The 17,380-nt window shown below is 40.0% G+C and overlaps 1 protein-coding gene across 1 annotated transcript in view; it reads right to left on the bottom strand.

Annotated features, from left to right (window-relative positions):
• Positions 1 to 17,380, bottom strand: part of CDH11 (cadherin 11) — a 165,204-nt gene that overhangs the window by 11,742 nt on the left and 136,082 nt on the right. The window contains exons 9-11 of the mRNA XM_020813987.3: positions 13,029 to 13,165; positions 11,009 to 11,130; positions 7,823 to 7,940 (exon numbers count right to left, since the gene is read on the bottom strand). Coding sequence (XP_020669646.3) covers positions 7,823 to 7,940; positions 11,009 to 11,130; positions 13,029 to 13,165 — 377 coding nt within the window. The remainder of the gene's footprint in view (positions 1 to 7,822; positions 7,941 to 11,008; positions 11,131 to 13,028; positions 13,166 to 17,380) is intronic.

Below are 17,380 nucleotides of genomic sequence, written 5' to 3'. Positions count from 1 at the left end.
GCTCATTCCACTGACATTCAAGGAGTCGTGCTCGAGGATCTCCTCTGAGCTGATCTGATCATTTGGTCTGTGTGATAAGGGTGTGTGATTATGAAAGGATTAGGTGACATAAGGTGAAGAGAAATAATTCTATTTCATCTCCCCCACCCCAAGCCCATCAAACTGAGACATGTTCAAGTCAAAAAAAAGGATGAACTACTGTCATTCCAAAATCCATAATCATGAGCTTGCTGCATTAAAACTGTAATTCTTGTTCTCTCCAAAAGCATCCAGTTGCAGCCCCTTGATTATCCAGTGTGAATGTGGCAGCTGGAAAATATCCATTCCACACAGCTTCAAAACTGTACATTTTATCTCAAGAGTACCAGTAGCCAGCTGCTCCTTCACCATCCAATCCCTCACGGATTTCTTGCTGTCATTTCCTCTGTTTATACTATATGATCACCACAAGTATTTATTTTCTCATCCTTGATGTTCCTCCAGACACCACAGGGGGAAAAAAAGTTTCAACTCTTCTCTTTCCATTGGCATACTCTTCCTTTTCATTTAACTTTTTTGCTTCCGAAGAAGTGAGCCGAAGAAAGTTTGGTATAGATTGCTGCATTTACTACCTGCTGTACCAGAGAGGGAAAGTAATTCAGTAGAGCAGACCAAATATCCTTGATCCCAGTCATAGAGAAGATGCACCAGAGAGAATGTGTTGCCACGGGCAATGAAAATAAGAGTCTCAACAGTCTTGGCATACACAGAGGCCTTTGTACAAAGTCTCACAGCCTGGGGTGGATAGTCTTAGCATGCTTAGATCTAAGATCAAATTTACAGAGGTCTTTCCCTGCTGGGAGAATGTTCATCACTATTCATACATCTCAGGATTCTCACAGTGAGCAAGTGAATAGGTACCTCTGGTAAGATGCAATTACAGGTAACACACTCCAAATTGCTAGATATAAGCCGGCAGTGGTGGATTCATAATGGTGAACTCATTGTCTTAAAAACTGGGTCGCTAAATTTCACACGATCGCTGCAATCATTCCGTTATCATTACACAAAAGTCCATACTCCTTCTTTTAAAGGCCTTAGATGAACAGTTAATAGAACAGAAAATTACTAGAGCTAATGGGCAGATGAGGGATTGAAACATCATGAGGAGAAACATCATGATGGGAAAAAAAGGTTTCACAATGAAAAGAGTTATCTAGATGGGTGATAGGATCTTATTCACTGGAGGTCTTCAAATAAGAGTCTGGCAGCTTTCTGTTGCAGATGCTTTAACTCTGAATTTCTTTTAATAATCTGGATTAGAAGGTTTACAAGACCTCCTCCCACACTATGAATTTATCCACAGGGGAAAACAACAACAACAACAACAACCACATGCTTCACTGGCAATAGATCATCCTAACAGCTAATCAGTCATCCTAGAGTATGGTTTCCTGACTATCCTTTGAAGCCTTCATTTTAATAACTGCAACTCACACATCTGAAATGAACACGTTTGCATTTAGCAGAGATGTGAAAGATTACTTTGGTGCAATAGAATAGAAGAAAACTTTATCACAGTCTAAGACCAGCCACAAATAAAATATCAAAATATATAAATTTACAAAAATATTGGGATAAAATGCAAATACTTGGTTCTGAGAACAACAACAGCATCAAAACATCTCCCCTAAAGCAATTCCAGAATTTCTTTGGTGCAGTATAACTCCTAGAGTCCCACCATCAACACAACTAGTGGAGATGCTGAGGGCTGGAAACAGGAGTATGCTCTTGTTCTATGGACTTGATCGATGAAAGCTGCATAGCATTTTGGTGCATAGTAAGAGCCCATGTGCAAGATGCTATCGTTATTATTTATGGGTACTTCTTCTAGTGCTCCTGATTACGTGCTAAGGGTAAAAGATAGCAAGTATAAAATATTCATGTCTCTATCATCATCCCTTTCAAAAGATCTGCCTCTGATCTTCCTGCATTGCTCTTACCTTCCCCAAATCCATCATGGGATTAGAATGGGTGTCAAATTCATATAAAGTCTTTCAGGTGAATAATTGATTAACATGGAACAATAAACGTAAACACTCCAAATGAAAGCAGCACAGTGCTTTATCACAACATGGAATAATATATATCTTTCACAGTTTTGTGAAAAATGGGCTGGAAAAACTGGTTATTAGCAGGATGTAAAATGTGGCTTTTTGAAAAATTAGCAAATCGTAATTACTCCTGGGTGATTGATAATAAATTCCATTAAACCATCATTATAGGATAGTATTCACTTTAAAAATTCTGTTAAGGGCCAAAACATTGGAGGTTTTCATTACACTGGTTTCTGCAGTTAATAAAGCCATTTTCCTTCTAAACTAGCAAATTCCCTAAGAGCATGAAGGCAGGATAAAAAGGTTGCCCTGATTTACAAATGGAAAAGAGGGAGATAAAGTTTTTAATTATTTGACTTGAAAATTACAAGATGGTTTTGTCAGTGGAAAAAGGTTACTTGCTTAGAGCCCAGGAATTCCTTATTTTCACGTTGACTCTCTAATTTAACCTTTTATAAATTCAATTTTTAAAAGAACCTTTGGTTTGTGAATGTGGGAAGTAGCAGTTCTGCATCCAGGATTTTAAAACATCAGAACATTGTAGAATGCTGAGTTGCACTGCTGTATAATAACATCACTGCACTATTGTGTAGTGATAATACACATAGGTCTGCACACATGCATGCACACAGTTCAAATAAGGAAGGTGTGGGCCCCCTCCTCCTCATGCATGCAATTGAAAAATTGTAAAGTGGCCATGGAAGTAGTAAAAAAAAGGTAAAAGGATTGCAAACTACACAAGATAATTCTGGTGAATTTAAACTCGAGAGGGAGAAAAAAAAATTATCAGCATAGCCTCAACAATTCAGTTTAATAATCAACTTGTAACCATTATTTATTAAATATCAAGTAGCTTATCAAGAAGTAACTGCTCCCAGTCTAGAGAATTATGATGAAGAACACTGGACAGCTGTGGCTCAGTTCACAAATGGCACAAATAATGTTGGTATGGAACAAAGTGGCCTGGTTATGAATTCAAATAATAAATCAATTCAAATAAATAAATAAACAAACAAACAAACAAACAAACAAACACAAACAATACAAAGGAATTCCAAAAGTTGATTAATTATGCCGTTCTGTCACTTCTGATGTACGTGTAAATCATATAAAGAGTTGGTCTCACTCCCATTTAGGCATTTCAGTCTTAGAACAGAAGTCTGCCCAGTCAATATAGAAGATAAGACCTTTGGAGAGGAGGCTTGGTAGCTGCTGAATGTCTCATTTCTTCATTGTTTCTTCTTCCAGATCCTCTCCTACCAATTGTTTTTGTTGTCACATGCTGCTAAGTCACCTCCAATATCCCCCAAATGTTCTATCCTCAACAGCCTTGCTGAGCTCTTGCAAACTCAAGCCTATGGTGATCTATCTCGTATTTGGTCTTCCACCTTTCCTGCTGTCTTTATCCTTTTCCAGTACATTTGTCAAAATATTCTTTTTAGGATGTTGACAGATTCAGTCCCCATGGCTTGAAATAGTTCTAGTGGTATTCCATCTATTCCTGGTGATTTATGTTTTCCTACTGTTTTCACAGCAGCTTTCACTTCATTTTCTAGAACTGCAGATTCTTCATCGAAAGATTCCTCTTCAAAGTATTTTGTGATCCTTTTGTCCCTGATGCATATTCAGTATACCGTTTGCATGTCTTTAGTTTCTCCCAGTTAGATAACGTGCTCCCCTGTTGGCCATCAGCATTTCTAACCTTGATTTAAATTTCCATTTCTTTTTTGGATCTTCTGTAAGAGATCTCTTCCCTCCCCGCTTTTGTTGTTCTCCTCTATTTATTGCATGGTTATTGTAATAGTTTCTTTGCCTCTAATATCACCAGAGGCTGAACAGCATTTATTTTACCTTTTCCTTGTCTATTAGCATCTTTACTTTTTTTATCACATGACAGTTACACATGCACTGGTAACATCTCGTATTGATTATTGCAATGCGCTCTACGTGGGGCTGCCTTTGAAGACGGTCCGGCGACTGCAACTGGTCCAGAATCGAGCTGCGCGGCTGGTGAGTGGTGGGGCCGCCAGAGAGCACATCAAGCCGATTCTGTATAATTTACACTGGTTACCAGTTGCTGTCCGGGCCCAATTCAAAGTGCTTGTTTTGACATATAAAGCCCTAAACGGCTTGGGCCCTGGATACTTGAAGGACCGCCTCCTTCCATATGAGCCTACCCAGCAGTTAAGATCTAGCCAGGGGGGGCTTTTGAAAGAGCCGTCCCTCAAGGAGGTAAGAGGGAGGGCTTGTAGACAAAGGGCCTTTTCGGCAGCTGCCCCCAGACTATGGAACGCCCTCCCAACTGAAATTCGCCTGGCGCCGACACTGATGATATTTCGACGCCAGGTCAAAACCTTCCTGTTCCAGAAGGCTTTTAATTGAAATAACATTAACTGTGGGTCTTAATGATGGCAATTTTAATTATATTTTTAATTGTATTTTAATTGTATTTTAACTGTATTTTAATTATTTTATTTTATTGCATTGAATTTTAATTGTTGTGAGCTGCCCAGGGACCTTTGGGTAGAGTGGGCGGCATATAAATTAAATAAATAAATAAATAAATAAATAAATAAATTTGTCTGTCTTGTTTCATTTTATGTCATGACTGAATTTGTCTGTGTTCTTTCATTTTATGTCTATGATTTTTTTGTCTTTATTCATTGCTCACTTCCTCAGTCCACAAAAATTCTTTAACATATTCTGATAAATCCACATTTCAAATGCTTCTGTCTTTTTTTCTAGTGGCCTCTGTCAAAGTGCAGAATTCTATGCCACACAGTAGGACAAAGCATACATAGTGCTATGTATCATGTTCACTGTCAGATTTTGAGCTTTTGCTTCATACTACATTTTCTGTATATTAAATAAGCTGTTCTTAGTCATCTCAGTTTTGATTTTATTGCATGGCTATAACCCTATTGTTTATGCAACCAAATTTCAGGATTCATTGTTTAATTTTTCATTTCATTTGAAATGTGCAAGGTTCTCTGTGACAAATTATGTGATGTTAGTGATTCATCACTGGACTGTCTTGTCGCTATCCTTTCTCTATTTTTTCCTCTCTCCTTGGGGATGTTTATAATGATACCACATTTAACAGGGGATTTTCCTTTTTGCTGCTTCCTTTGGTATTGTATTTTTTGTATTTCATTTTCATCAAATGCCTTCGCTTTCTTTCGGAAAGAAAGACAGGATAAAACTCTTTTAAAAAAATTGCAATTGAGGCACCTTTCTTATCCAATGACGCAATGACATGGGAGGCTATGCACAAATCACATATCCTACACTGAACTGGTTAAAAGGGCTACTCCCTTAGCAATGGGTACTTTTCACTCTGAAATACTGGGTGTATGAATCTGTTCTGGGTTTTAGCTTGGACTTTGCAGGAGCTAATCAAGGTCTTGAATGCTGCACACCCACCCAAAAGGGTTCAGGATCTTGGATATTTACTGTAAAGTTTATATTAAAGCCTGGGGCAGATTCCTCATCTCCACAGTATCACCAAGCTCCATTGTTTTCTAGGTCCTTTTCTCTCTGATAAAACATCAAGGTACCAACCTAGGGTCAGACTGGGGCAAAAATTACAAATCTCTCTCTCTCACACACACACACACACACACACACACACACACACACACACACACACACACACACACACACACACACACACACACACACACACACACACAGAGGCAAAAGTTACAAATTACACACACACACACACACACACACACACACACACTTTCCTAATTTGAGATGCATAAGGAAACAACAAACGATGCCCTGTATTCCCTTCATCTGTGAAACATAGCGCGGAGACATGATTTGGGTTGTTGTCAAAACTATGGGTTCCACCAGCGAGTTACTTTTTAAAAATCAGAATTGTGTGCCTCAAACTTTTGCAGTAGTACATGCCAACTCAATGCACAATTCCAACTGATGTTCAGTGATCATATCACCTGCCAGTTTAAAACCAGAATTAAGGTTTTTCTTGGATTGGCTTATGCTCCACAAAGCCAGGACATTGGAAGCGAAGGCTAATTCTCCGATTGATGTCTCTCATGATTGAGAATGACATTTACAAATGGTGCTTGCTCATACAGTGCTCTCCATGCATCCACACTTTGCCAGCCCAAATTCAAATGGAGAGGATGCAGTCCCTGTGACCAGTAGAGATCCTTGAACTTCTTTTTGTCCTACACTGCCTTACGGTACATGGCGATACCTGATCTGAGCCTTACTGTATTACTAGATCGATCTGCCTGCAACTTGACTCATGCCTCTTTGTGGCATAGATCAGGATCTGCTTGACTTTCAATGAAGAAATGAAAATGGATAAACTAATTTTCCTGCACTTCATCTCATGGAATCTAAAGGGATATAAAAACTATAAGAACCTTTGACCTGCTACTGAGAATTTCACCAAACCAATGAAGAGGAAGTTCCACAACAAGCTTGACTGAAATGCATCAGTAGTTTTCACCAGACTTGACAGAAACACATGATATGACTTTCCAGAAACTGGATGGAGAAAAGTCAATATGTCAATACTGTGCTCTGTGTCATTATAGCTGCATGGTAGTGCAAGCTATGTTATTGCTCAGCAGAGCAAATCAGCATTCTGCAAGGCAATACTAAAAATGGGACCAGCCCAAACAAATATTACAGCTTTAAAACTGGATTTTGGATCAGCACCATATTTTGCACAGGTGTAGCAAACAATTAGCACTCACACTTGTTGAAAAACAACCCTGACAGTTGTTTTGTGTTTGAGTGATATGTGGTTAACTGATGAAAAAAAGGAGCCAGGTTTTGGAATTTTTCCTTCTTTGGTATCACATTGTAAATGGTAATAAGCACAAGAGGGTAGGCCATCTTGACTGCTGCCATTGGTGTTGTCAACATCCAGGCTTCCCTTTGCTATGTAAAGCTTGGCATCCTTTTTCCTGCTGGCAACTTGGGCACAATATTGTGCAGCACTATCATGCAATCACCTGGCATTTTTAATTGTGGATACAGAACCACCATATCCCACATTCGTAAACCAGAAGATTTCTCAAGAACGGAATGTGCTCTAGCAATGTTTATAGATGAGTTTGAAATAATATCTGTAGACTTCATCAGATGGATTGAGGATGCCATTTTTCAGGGGTCAGTTCTATAAGCAACAACATTTTCAGGCTTAGAATTATGGAATTTCTGGAGCATTGCATGCACACATGCCAAAGGGGTATCACTATGTCTTTTTAATTACATGTATCTATCAGGATAAATGGATACCCAGTGAGGTGTAGTAGATAGAGTGACAGACTGGGACTCAGAAGGCCTGAATTTGAATCCCTGCTCAGCCACGGAAACTCACTGGGGGAATGGAACTGGTGAAACAGCTCCTTAAATATCTCACTTACCTTGAAAACATTATTATAAATCGGTTCCGACTTGACAGCACGTAACAACAATCAGGCTAAATGCTAGATTGATATATCAGTCACTTGGAGTACTACTTAGCCAGGGATTTGGAGTTAAAACTTCACAGTGTGCCTCCCACAAGAGGAGCTAGACTGTGTAGCCTTGACCAAACAGCACAGTCCTAGGGCTCCACCATCCTTAAACTCTTTCTAAATACTTTATATCCAGGAAACTTTGGAAAGGATCGCCATAAATGGGAATTGACCTGATGGGACATTAATATTATTACCACCAAGATAAATCTCAATACAAACCTCGGTTATCACGGAGAGTAAAATTAGGCTTCTGGATCATTTCTGGTGGCAAAGTGAAGATAAATCTTGGTCCATTGGCTGTATCATCCTTGTCTTCTGCAGTAATTGTAATTAATGGCTGCAAAAGAAAGGCCCAGGTAAGTGTGGAGTGCATTTTAAAAGAGCAAGTGGCTTCACAAGTGAAAAATGGCTATAAGACTAGAGGGTATGTAAGTTTGTACTGTAGCTGTTCCCCAAGCCTGGAAGGCACAACATGAACATGAAAAGAGCTCAATCAGAGCAACGGCCATCTCAATGGGAAGAACACAGTGGCTCTCCAAGTACTCCTGGACTCCCGGTCTCATCAGTCACAGCTAGCGTTGCTAACGATGCAGGATCATGGGAGTTGAAGTTCCAAAAAAAAGCTGATGGAACATACATGCCCAATCCCACCCATCTATCTGGTATCATGTTTCCTGTGGGACCCACCCAGATAAAAACAGCCCTCTCACAAGCAACAGGTAATACAGGTATATACAGTATACATATAATATACACATAATCTACACATCGGTGGCCTGTTGCAGTCAATGAATCTGGTTTCTATTACTGAGGTGCAGTGGTGCCTCACTTAGCAATCTAATCCGTTCCAGAAAAAACATCGCTAAGTGATTTAATCGCTAAGCAATATTAAAAAGCCCACAGGAACGTATTAAAACGTGTTTAATATGTTCCTATGGGCTAAAAACTTACCTTAAAGCAAAATTCCTCCATTTTGGGTGCCTCTAAAGTGAGGCAAAACAGCGGCAGTCATTTTGTTATTGCGGCAGCCATTTTGGAATCGCCGATCAGCTGTTTAAAAAAGTTCGCTTTGCCATGATCGCTTCCCCGCGATCATCGCAAAGCGAATTTGAGCCATAGGGGCCATCGCTAAGCGATCGCTCCAGCGATGGCCAAAAGTCCATCACAAAGCGATTTCATCGCTCAACGGAGCGATCGCTAAGTGAGGCACCACTGTATTCCTGTTTTTTCCATTGCCACCACTTAATCCTCTCATACTGCAAAACTGGCAGAGCACAATACAGGAAGAGCTTCAGATCAAAAGGACAAACTCTGTCAGGACTAGCTCATGCCCATGACGTTTGGGTGAGCAATTTCCAGAAGCCTGGGGCCTCATCTACTATCCTCGGCATATCTAACTTCCTGCCTTCTTCCCTGGAAAGCCACACCGGTGAGGACAGGAAAAAGAGCCTTCTTTGTCTCTGCTCCCAGGCTATGGATTTGTCTCTGGTGGGAGGCCAGGGTGGGGACTCTTTGCTGTCCTTCTGCAACAAGGTGGAAACATTTCCCTTGAGGTAGGCTTTTTTTAAAAAAATACACTTTGTTTTGTTTTAATATTTTAAGCCACCTTGGGTCCTCTTGAGAAAAAAAGGTGGATATAAATATTTTAGACAGACAGACAGACAGACAGAGAGACAGACAGACAGAGGTCTGTAATGACCAGAAGTGATTGACAGGAAACGCAAGGGGCCATTTCAGGCCAATTGCACCTACAATGTGACTTATTCAGGCTCTCAGAAGCGTTCAGGTTATTTCCCATTTTGAAATAAAAGGAAATTCTGAAGACATTGTTCAAAAAAGCAAAACAAAACATTTGTTTTCCAAAGCTCTGTGAATTGCTCATCGTTTCATGCCCAGTTAAGTGTTTGCTTTGTGACAGATGAATGAATGAATATGAAGGCAGACAGGAAACTCTGTGGCAGAGGAATTGTCATGTACACAGAAGGACTCAGTTTCTGATAAAACTGAGGAAGATTCCAGTCTGAAATTCAGAAATTCCATTGGTCAATGGAGACAAAACTTAGCTGACTTGCTGTATTGGTTAATGAAGTTTTTATCTCACCTTTCTACTGCATAAAGGGTGAGTTTAAAGCTTTATATCCAGACAGTTTTCTGTGTTCCAGTAGGGCAGGGGTGGCTTGCATGTGGTGTGTCGGCACACGCAATCACCAGCACTTCCATATATGCACCTATTTATTTATTTGGAAACATGTTTTGGATTGAATGCCTCCTCGTGATCTCTAGGTGTTATACAAGGCAATCTTACCATATTGTGACATGTGCCCCACAAATAGATGTATTTGTCCCTTCAAAAAAACCTATGCCCTAAAGGGCAAAAGGAGCTTTGCAGTTAAAAAATATTTTTGCAACAAAAAAGCTGGAGGGTCATGGGACCGTTTCTCCATGATTCATGTTGTTATGGTAGTACAGTGGTGCCTCTCATAACGAGTGCACCGTTTAACGATGAATCCGCATAGCCATCTATTTTTTGGGATCGCTAATGCGATCGCATTGCGATGTTCTGAATGGGCAAACATCGCATTGCGATGTTTTTAGAACGTCTGATCGACGGTTCCATTTTTGCGCGCTGACCTCGCTTACTGAGGTGGCGAAAATGGCGGCGCTATAGAGGATCTTCGCTGAACTGTGAGTTTGGGCCCCATAGGAACACATTAAACGAAGTTTAATGCATTCCTATGGGGTTTTTAGTTCCATTTAGCGACGATTCCAGATAGCGACGATTAATCCAGAATGGATTAACGTCGCTATGCGGGGCACCACTGTAATTATACTAGGGGAGGGGGAAGAATCTTATCAAAACTCATATAAGTTTTGCTTTCTAGAATTTATACCTCATTGAGTTGGGATCTGCTTGAAGTTTTCCAAAGTGGTCTCTCTTTCAGCATTATGCCTCATATTAAGCCGTCTCATAGATGCCTTTGTTCTTGCAAAGTTACATCAATGCCGAATGAATTTTTCTTTAAGTCTCTCCACTTACACAAGACAAAGTTCTTTGACTTTTAATACTTAGGTGCTTGCATTAAAAGCTGCACTTACTGAAATTTCTAAATTTAAAGTGATGGTTAAAGTTAAGGATGGGATTTTTGAATTGTAAGGATTTCCACCCTGGGAATTCTCCTGGAATCCCCCAGGCACAATTCAGGGGCTGGGTGGGGAAAAAGCAGAAGGAAAATAGGCTTCTTTCTGCCATCATATTGTGCCCTTCTCCACATGTATCCGTCTATACAATCTGAAAGGCCTGTCCCTAATTAAAGCTACAAGGAGCCTGTCTTCTTTTTCACATGGTCAACTGAACATCCCATTTCATCACTGTTAATCACAAATGAAACACATCACACACATTACCTCGTTGGTCTGTGCCTTTTCACAAATAACTGTTTCATAGGGAGCTGCAAATTTTGGAGCGTTGTCATTTACATCAAGGACCTTGATTGCGACAGGAACTTTAGCTTCCTGGTGCCGGTTATCTATAACAGTCATTGAGAAGAAGGAGAATCAGAAGAGGGTTAATTTTGTGAAAACAGTGTTTTCTAGCGATACTATCAGGAATAGGAAATCTATTCCCTGTCTTTGAACAGGTCAGATGTGTCTTGTGCTACCTGAAAACCAACAATCCTCACATTACAAAGGATTTCCCTCCAAATCTCATTATGAGCATGTTTTTATTAAACTCTGACACTATAAACTCAATTACTGTTGAGTCTTGGACATTAATATGGATATTTTCTTGTTTTTTTACTTCACAGTTATTTCTCCAGAGTTTATCATTCTTCCAGTCCTTGTTTCATTTTCAGTAGGGGATAAGGATAGGTGCCAGCTCCAGTAAAAAAAAATAAATCCAAAAGAGGCAAAGCAGTGATATTTATACATTATTGGGACAGATAGAGGCGGTTTAAAAAGTCCCCCATTGACTTTTTGACTACAAATCACTGAAGTTTGTTTCAGAGTTTTTGAGGCTTAAATTCCTGAAAGCAGAATGAAAATACTGAGGGCTGGGCATGGTAGCAAAAGAAGGAAGCATGGAAAGAAGTGTCTGGTGAGACATGGCTGATCTTAGTCTTCTTGTGCTTGTGTTCCATTGGCTCCAGGTTGTAGAGGTACTCAGTAACAGCTTTTATTTCCCCAAACAAGTAGGCAGAAACAGAAATTTGGACTTTAACTCTTTGGCAGCAGGCTGTAGTCCCTCCTCCTTGCCTGACAGAGGACTGGGAGCTAAGGTCTTCCCCGGGCTCTCCCAAGGCACGGACAGACCCTGTTTGTGGTGGTGACCCCATCACAGTATTGTTTGACCAACAGTCACTCAATGGAGAAACAGAGCAGGTTTTGCAAAACCAAAACGAGGCATTGCCCAAAATTCAGTTGTCTTGAATAGCAAATTGCGTTAGAGGTAGAGATGGAGGTATTTGTATTCGTATACGAATACAGGCGGAAATAATGAGGAAATAATGAGGGTCGACTCACAATTTCACCGCTGTCACCAGCTCTGCGGTGGCTTCCTATTGTGCTGTTCTCCGCAATGAATTAGCCACTCTCCGACCTATCAGAGACACTTGTCATCCTGCCTCCTGCCAGGACTGGGTAATCAATCGTGGACAACAGCGCGATAGGCAGCGGCGAAATAACCCTCGTTATTCCCACCTGTTCAGGGATATTCATATTCGTAAACAAATACGAACACCCCCATCTCTAATTACAGTATGCTCACTAAATCAATAGTGAGTTAACTCCCCTATAAGTTCTATTGCTTTGAGGAGGCCTACTCCAATTGCAACTTGCTATGTTAAAGTAAGTTACCCTTAAGGAACAATTGACTGACCAAATACCCACCAAGTCAATGGGCATACTTTAGTGTGAGTCACTATGCTAAGCAACAGGATATTGGGCTTTGTTTTCAATTTGAGGCAAAGCAAAACTTTGTCAAAGCAAATTGAACAGGTGCCCTATTATCTCAAAGGACTGAGGGGTGTGTTTGTGTGTGTTCCAAAATGACCTGTTCCCTCTACTCACAGACATATCTTCTAGGCACACAAGAATTATATTGTATATGGGAGACCATTTTGGGGGTTAATAATAATGATCATGTGCTGTAAAGTCAATTTGAACTTATGGTGACCCATTTCAGGGTTTCCCAGGTAGAGAATACTCAGAGGTCGTTTCCCATTCCCTTCTGCTCGGGGTGTCCTGGAACAGTCCAGACTACCTATACAGCTGTGTTAGAGTTAAAATAATAGTTGGATTCAGACACGTAGGATTTCATACCACTAGTATGTTGCTCCAAATGTAGACTGCAGTAGTATTTTACTATAATTTATTTTTAAAAAGGCAACAAACAATAACAAACCATAATTTTGGGATGAACACTTACGGACTTCAGATGCAAATACTGAGATATTATGCCATGCCATTTCTTCTCTATCCAGCTTTTTTGTGGTCGTAATTGAACCATCTTCTGCACTGATAGTGAAATATCTGTCAAGGTTAGTGTGACGATCAATTGAATATCTAAAAGGGGATGCAAATGAAGTAATTAGAGGAGAATTATTCAGTGTCCTCAGTTCATTTAATGTCTCCCAAACAGTGTATCACGTCCTACTTTAAAAATAGCTTGGCGGCAGCATACTTAGCAAGATGAAAATATTAATTAGCCCTCCTAAATCACTTCTAGATGACAAGGGATTGTCATCTCTTACCAGTTCTTGCAAACAGACACATGAGCAAGGTTGTCTCATAGCAATGCAAAACATGCTGCGTCGTCATGTCTTAGGGTCAGGGAATAATGGTGTCACAAGCACATGTCACTAGAATAGAGGTATCCTATTTGGACATTCTGAGCCATGTCATTACAACTTTAGGGAACAGAAGAGCAGAAACGTGGACTTATTTCCACTGTTCCATCCTCTCCTGGCTCTGCCATCTCTAAACAGTCCAAAAAGTGGAGTACCTTTGAAGAAAGGGATACCATTGGAAATATGTCCATTTTAATGTGAAATTAAGTTGGCGTAGACATATACATTTGCAGCAAAACCAAAAGAATAACAAAAAAAGAGAAGACGACAAAAACATTGTGGCACCTTAAAAAAATAACAGCTACATTGTAATGTGAGCTTTTCTGGAAAACTCCGCTTGCATGGCTACCTCTTCTAAAATATATACATTTGAGGCACTTATCTTGCTGCTCGCTGTTCTTGTTTTCTTTGAACTTTTATTTATTTATTTATTTATTTATTTATTTATTTATTTATTTATTTATTTATTTATTTATTTATACCCCACCCATCTAGACCAAAGGTCTACTCTGGGCAGCATTACAAATTTTAAAACAGTAAAACCAATAATTTTTTTCTCCCACTATGCTTTTTCTTTTTTTAAAAAAATGCTTTAATTCAATGCAAGTTTTCACATGATGACTTAAATAACTGTATTTTAATATTGTTGTCTTACTGCCTTGTTAGGTGTATCTAATAAACCTATTTTCTAGGACTTCGACTGAGCTTAACTATCACACAATGTTACGCTGTAGGGTTGGCCCAGGAAGTACTGGAAGTGCTTCGGATATATCAAAAGAACGAACAGTCTTATTATTTTAGTGTTGTGCTTGTTTTGATGTGCTAATTTATGAATTTTAATATTATAATATGACTTTTTTTTAAAGCTGGACATGTTGGCTGGCATTTCGTACTCACACAAAGTTGAGATATAAATAGATAAAACACATTTATAAATAGCTGCTACTTTTTTCATGAACACTTCCTATCACCAACATTCTCAACATAATATTTTAATGGTATTGCATACTGTATCTTTCTACCTACTTAATACAGATGAATCTTGTTGATTCAGTGCTCAGGGCCTATAGTGTGACATATATCTTTCTGGAGCAAAAAGATAAAATGCTAACCCCAGCCATACTTATTGTATTGAAAACAGATGCATCTCTTGGTTTGGTAGGAACTTGGTTACACAGTGACTGATACTGCCACGTCTGAGACTAAATCTTGGGAGCTGAAGGACTGTGTTAAGACCATGCTATCAGAGGAGGTTGCGCTCTAGATTCAGACAAATCACAAATCCTGAATTGAATCAGGCAGAGTCAGGCTGATTTGTATGAGATATCCAGAATGAGCAGATTGGGTTCTGGGGGGAAAAAAAATCAGAAACCAAGTTGGTCCAGAGCCCAAATGGAAGTGGGGGCACAATGATTTCTTCAATTTTTTTCTTCTCCTTTTTGGAAAAAAAAGTTAAAGAAATAAATTATAAATTATGCAAACTGTCTGAAATTGTGGGTATTTGCCATGTGCTTAGCGCCCGCCTCCACACCATTGTTTGGAACCCTGCATAAGATGTAAAACAGGCATCCTTCTTTCTATTTTTCCCCTCTATTTTGGGATTAGGGTTATGGTTATGGTTAGGGGTGTGGCCTGACCTCTTTCCACATTTCAATAATTATGTGATTTCAAGACTCTCGTTACGGCTGCCACCCAAAGCAACTTCCCACGCGGAGCTTTTTCCAAATCCTGAACAATGCTTCGCGCGTTGTGCAAACTGGTACCAACGGCTGACATTATTTCACTACTAAGTCAAAACATGCTTATTTATTAGAGCCTTTGGGGATTGAAGGTCTTGGCCCACACAGGTTCCAATGCAGTAGTTTCAGGGTTTGAATGTTTTAATTCTTCTTGTTTTAAACTCTTCTAATTTAAATTGTTTTAAATAATTTTATGTTTTTAGATTGTTTTATACAGCTCTGTGGCCATCTCCCCGACTGAGATCTTGTGATATAGGATGGGTAATAAGTAAGTAAGTAAATGAGTGAGTGAGTGAGTGAGTGAGTGAGTGAGTGAGTGAGTGAGTGAGTGAGTGAGTGAGTGAGTGAGTGAGTGAGTGAGTGAGTGAGTGAGTGAATGAATGAATGAATGAATGAATGTTTTGTAGTTTCTTGCCACTGGTTGCTACTAGTGGAAGTGAGGAAATCCATGATTTGATGACATTATGTCTTTTTATGGTACAGGATTTGGGAAAAACCTTCCCATCTTAATAACCCTGACACCACCTAAGGTCAATTACCTTATTGGCAAATTTGGGAAAAATTTGCAGGGCCGGGACAATGTGGGTTGAAGCCGGAAGGGTTGAGACTTGCTAAAGTAGGTTCATGTACAGCCGGGGGGGGCATGTGCGCCAGAAGGAAAGTTAAAGGAGTTTCCCACAGCTCCCCCCTGCTTCCCAATGGGATGTCTTGGATAAGCACTATACTCTCCGAGGAGAACTCCGAAGCAGAAAGACAGAATTGGATGAGGTACAGGAAGGGAATAGAAAACATGGGGACGGCCGAGTATTTAGCAAAGTGAAGGAAGCGGAGGCAACAACAACTTGACACAGCAATACAATTTTCATCAACATGACTGTGTGATTCCAGTGGTGTGAGATTCCTTTGTTACAATATCCGCCTTCCACCGGTGGAAAAGCTCACCTGACGGAAGGTACGCCTCTCTATGCGCCACTTCTCATTCTATACAGCAGGAACCTAAGACCTCTGCCCATCGTTTACAGGTGGCTGGAAGGCAGCCCTGGAGGGAAATACATGGAAATCTCCCTTTCCATGAAACTGGCAGAATGCACCTCTATCAGGATCCAACCTCCTGTGTAAAAATCCTTCTCCACTAGAGACGTGATTTCCCATATGTTCTAACATTTCCCATTAAGCCATTTGAGAGCAACCAGTATCGGTGTAATTTGTATCATTATATGCTTCATGATTTGCCAGTTTATTGAAATGATTCCTGTTCATTTACTGCAAATTTATCTCTAATGCGGCCTCTTCAGTACTGTGTTGAGGGCTTGAAAAAAATAATCATACTCCAACTTGGTCTTTGTGGCTGCTAGCCATTGGAGACTGAACGTACTGCATATAAAAAACAAAAGAAAACTGAAACTTTCATTTAATTCTTCTGAGGATTGCTCAATAAGGGTCTATCATACAGTTAACATAACAAAATGGATTTAGTGAGGTCACTAGAAGCATGCATCTTCTTGCCTTGTAATGAAAACCTAGCCAGCCCATAATATTTGGCTGCATTACAAAAGGAGCACCATGTCCACAACAGTTCTTTTAAAACTCAGTTTAAAAATGAGCCCCAAGTGTACAGCAAGCAGAAAAAGATTGACTGATCAATCAATAAGATGTATATACCTCATCTGACCTAATTTTTAAAGTCCATCCTGAAAAGCAGCAATTGTTATAGTTTAGTTAAGCAATGTGTGTGATTTGTGCAAAAAAGGAAATTCTTCTCGAGGGTTAAAAAACAGGGAGGAGCCTATTGTGTTTAAACAAAACACTCAAAACATGAAAGGAGCCTCTGGGCTACAAGGTCAGAAGACCAGCTGTCGTAAGATCGAATCCACATGACGGAGTGAGCTCCCAGCACCTGCCAACCTAGCAGTTCGAAAGCAGGTAAAAATGCAAGATGAATAGGTACCACCACGGTGGGAAGGTAACAGCGTTCCATGCCTAGTCACGCTGGCCACGTGACCATGGAAACTGTCTACAGACAAAATGCTGGCTCTACGGCTTGGAGACGAGGATAAGCACCGTGCCCTAGAGTCAGAAGTCGTCATCATTTAGTCCGACTCTTCATGACCCCATGGACCAGAGCACACCAGGCCCTTCTATCTTCCACTGCCTCCCGTAGTTGTGTCAAGACACAACTGGACTAAATGTCA

This window comes from Pogona vitticeps, chromosome 10 (assembly GCF_051106095.1).
Source record: "Pogona vitticeps strain Pit_001003342236 chromosome 10, PviZW2.1, whole genome shotgun sequence".
NCBI lineage: Eukaryota > Metazoa > Chordata > Lepidosauria > Squamata > Agamidae > Pogona > Pogona vitticeps.
The sequence above is the reverse complement of the archived record's forward strand: the minus strand, read 5'-3'. Positions and strand labels throughout refer to the sequence as shown.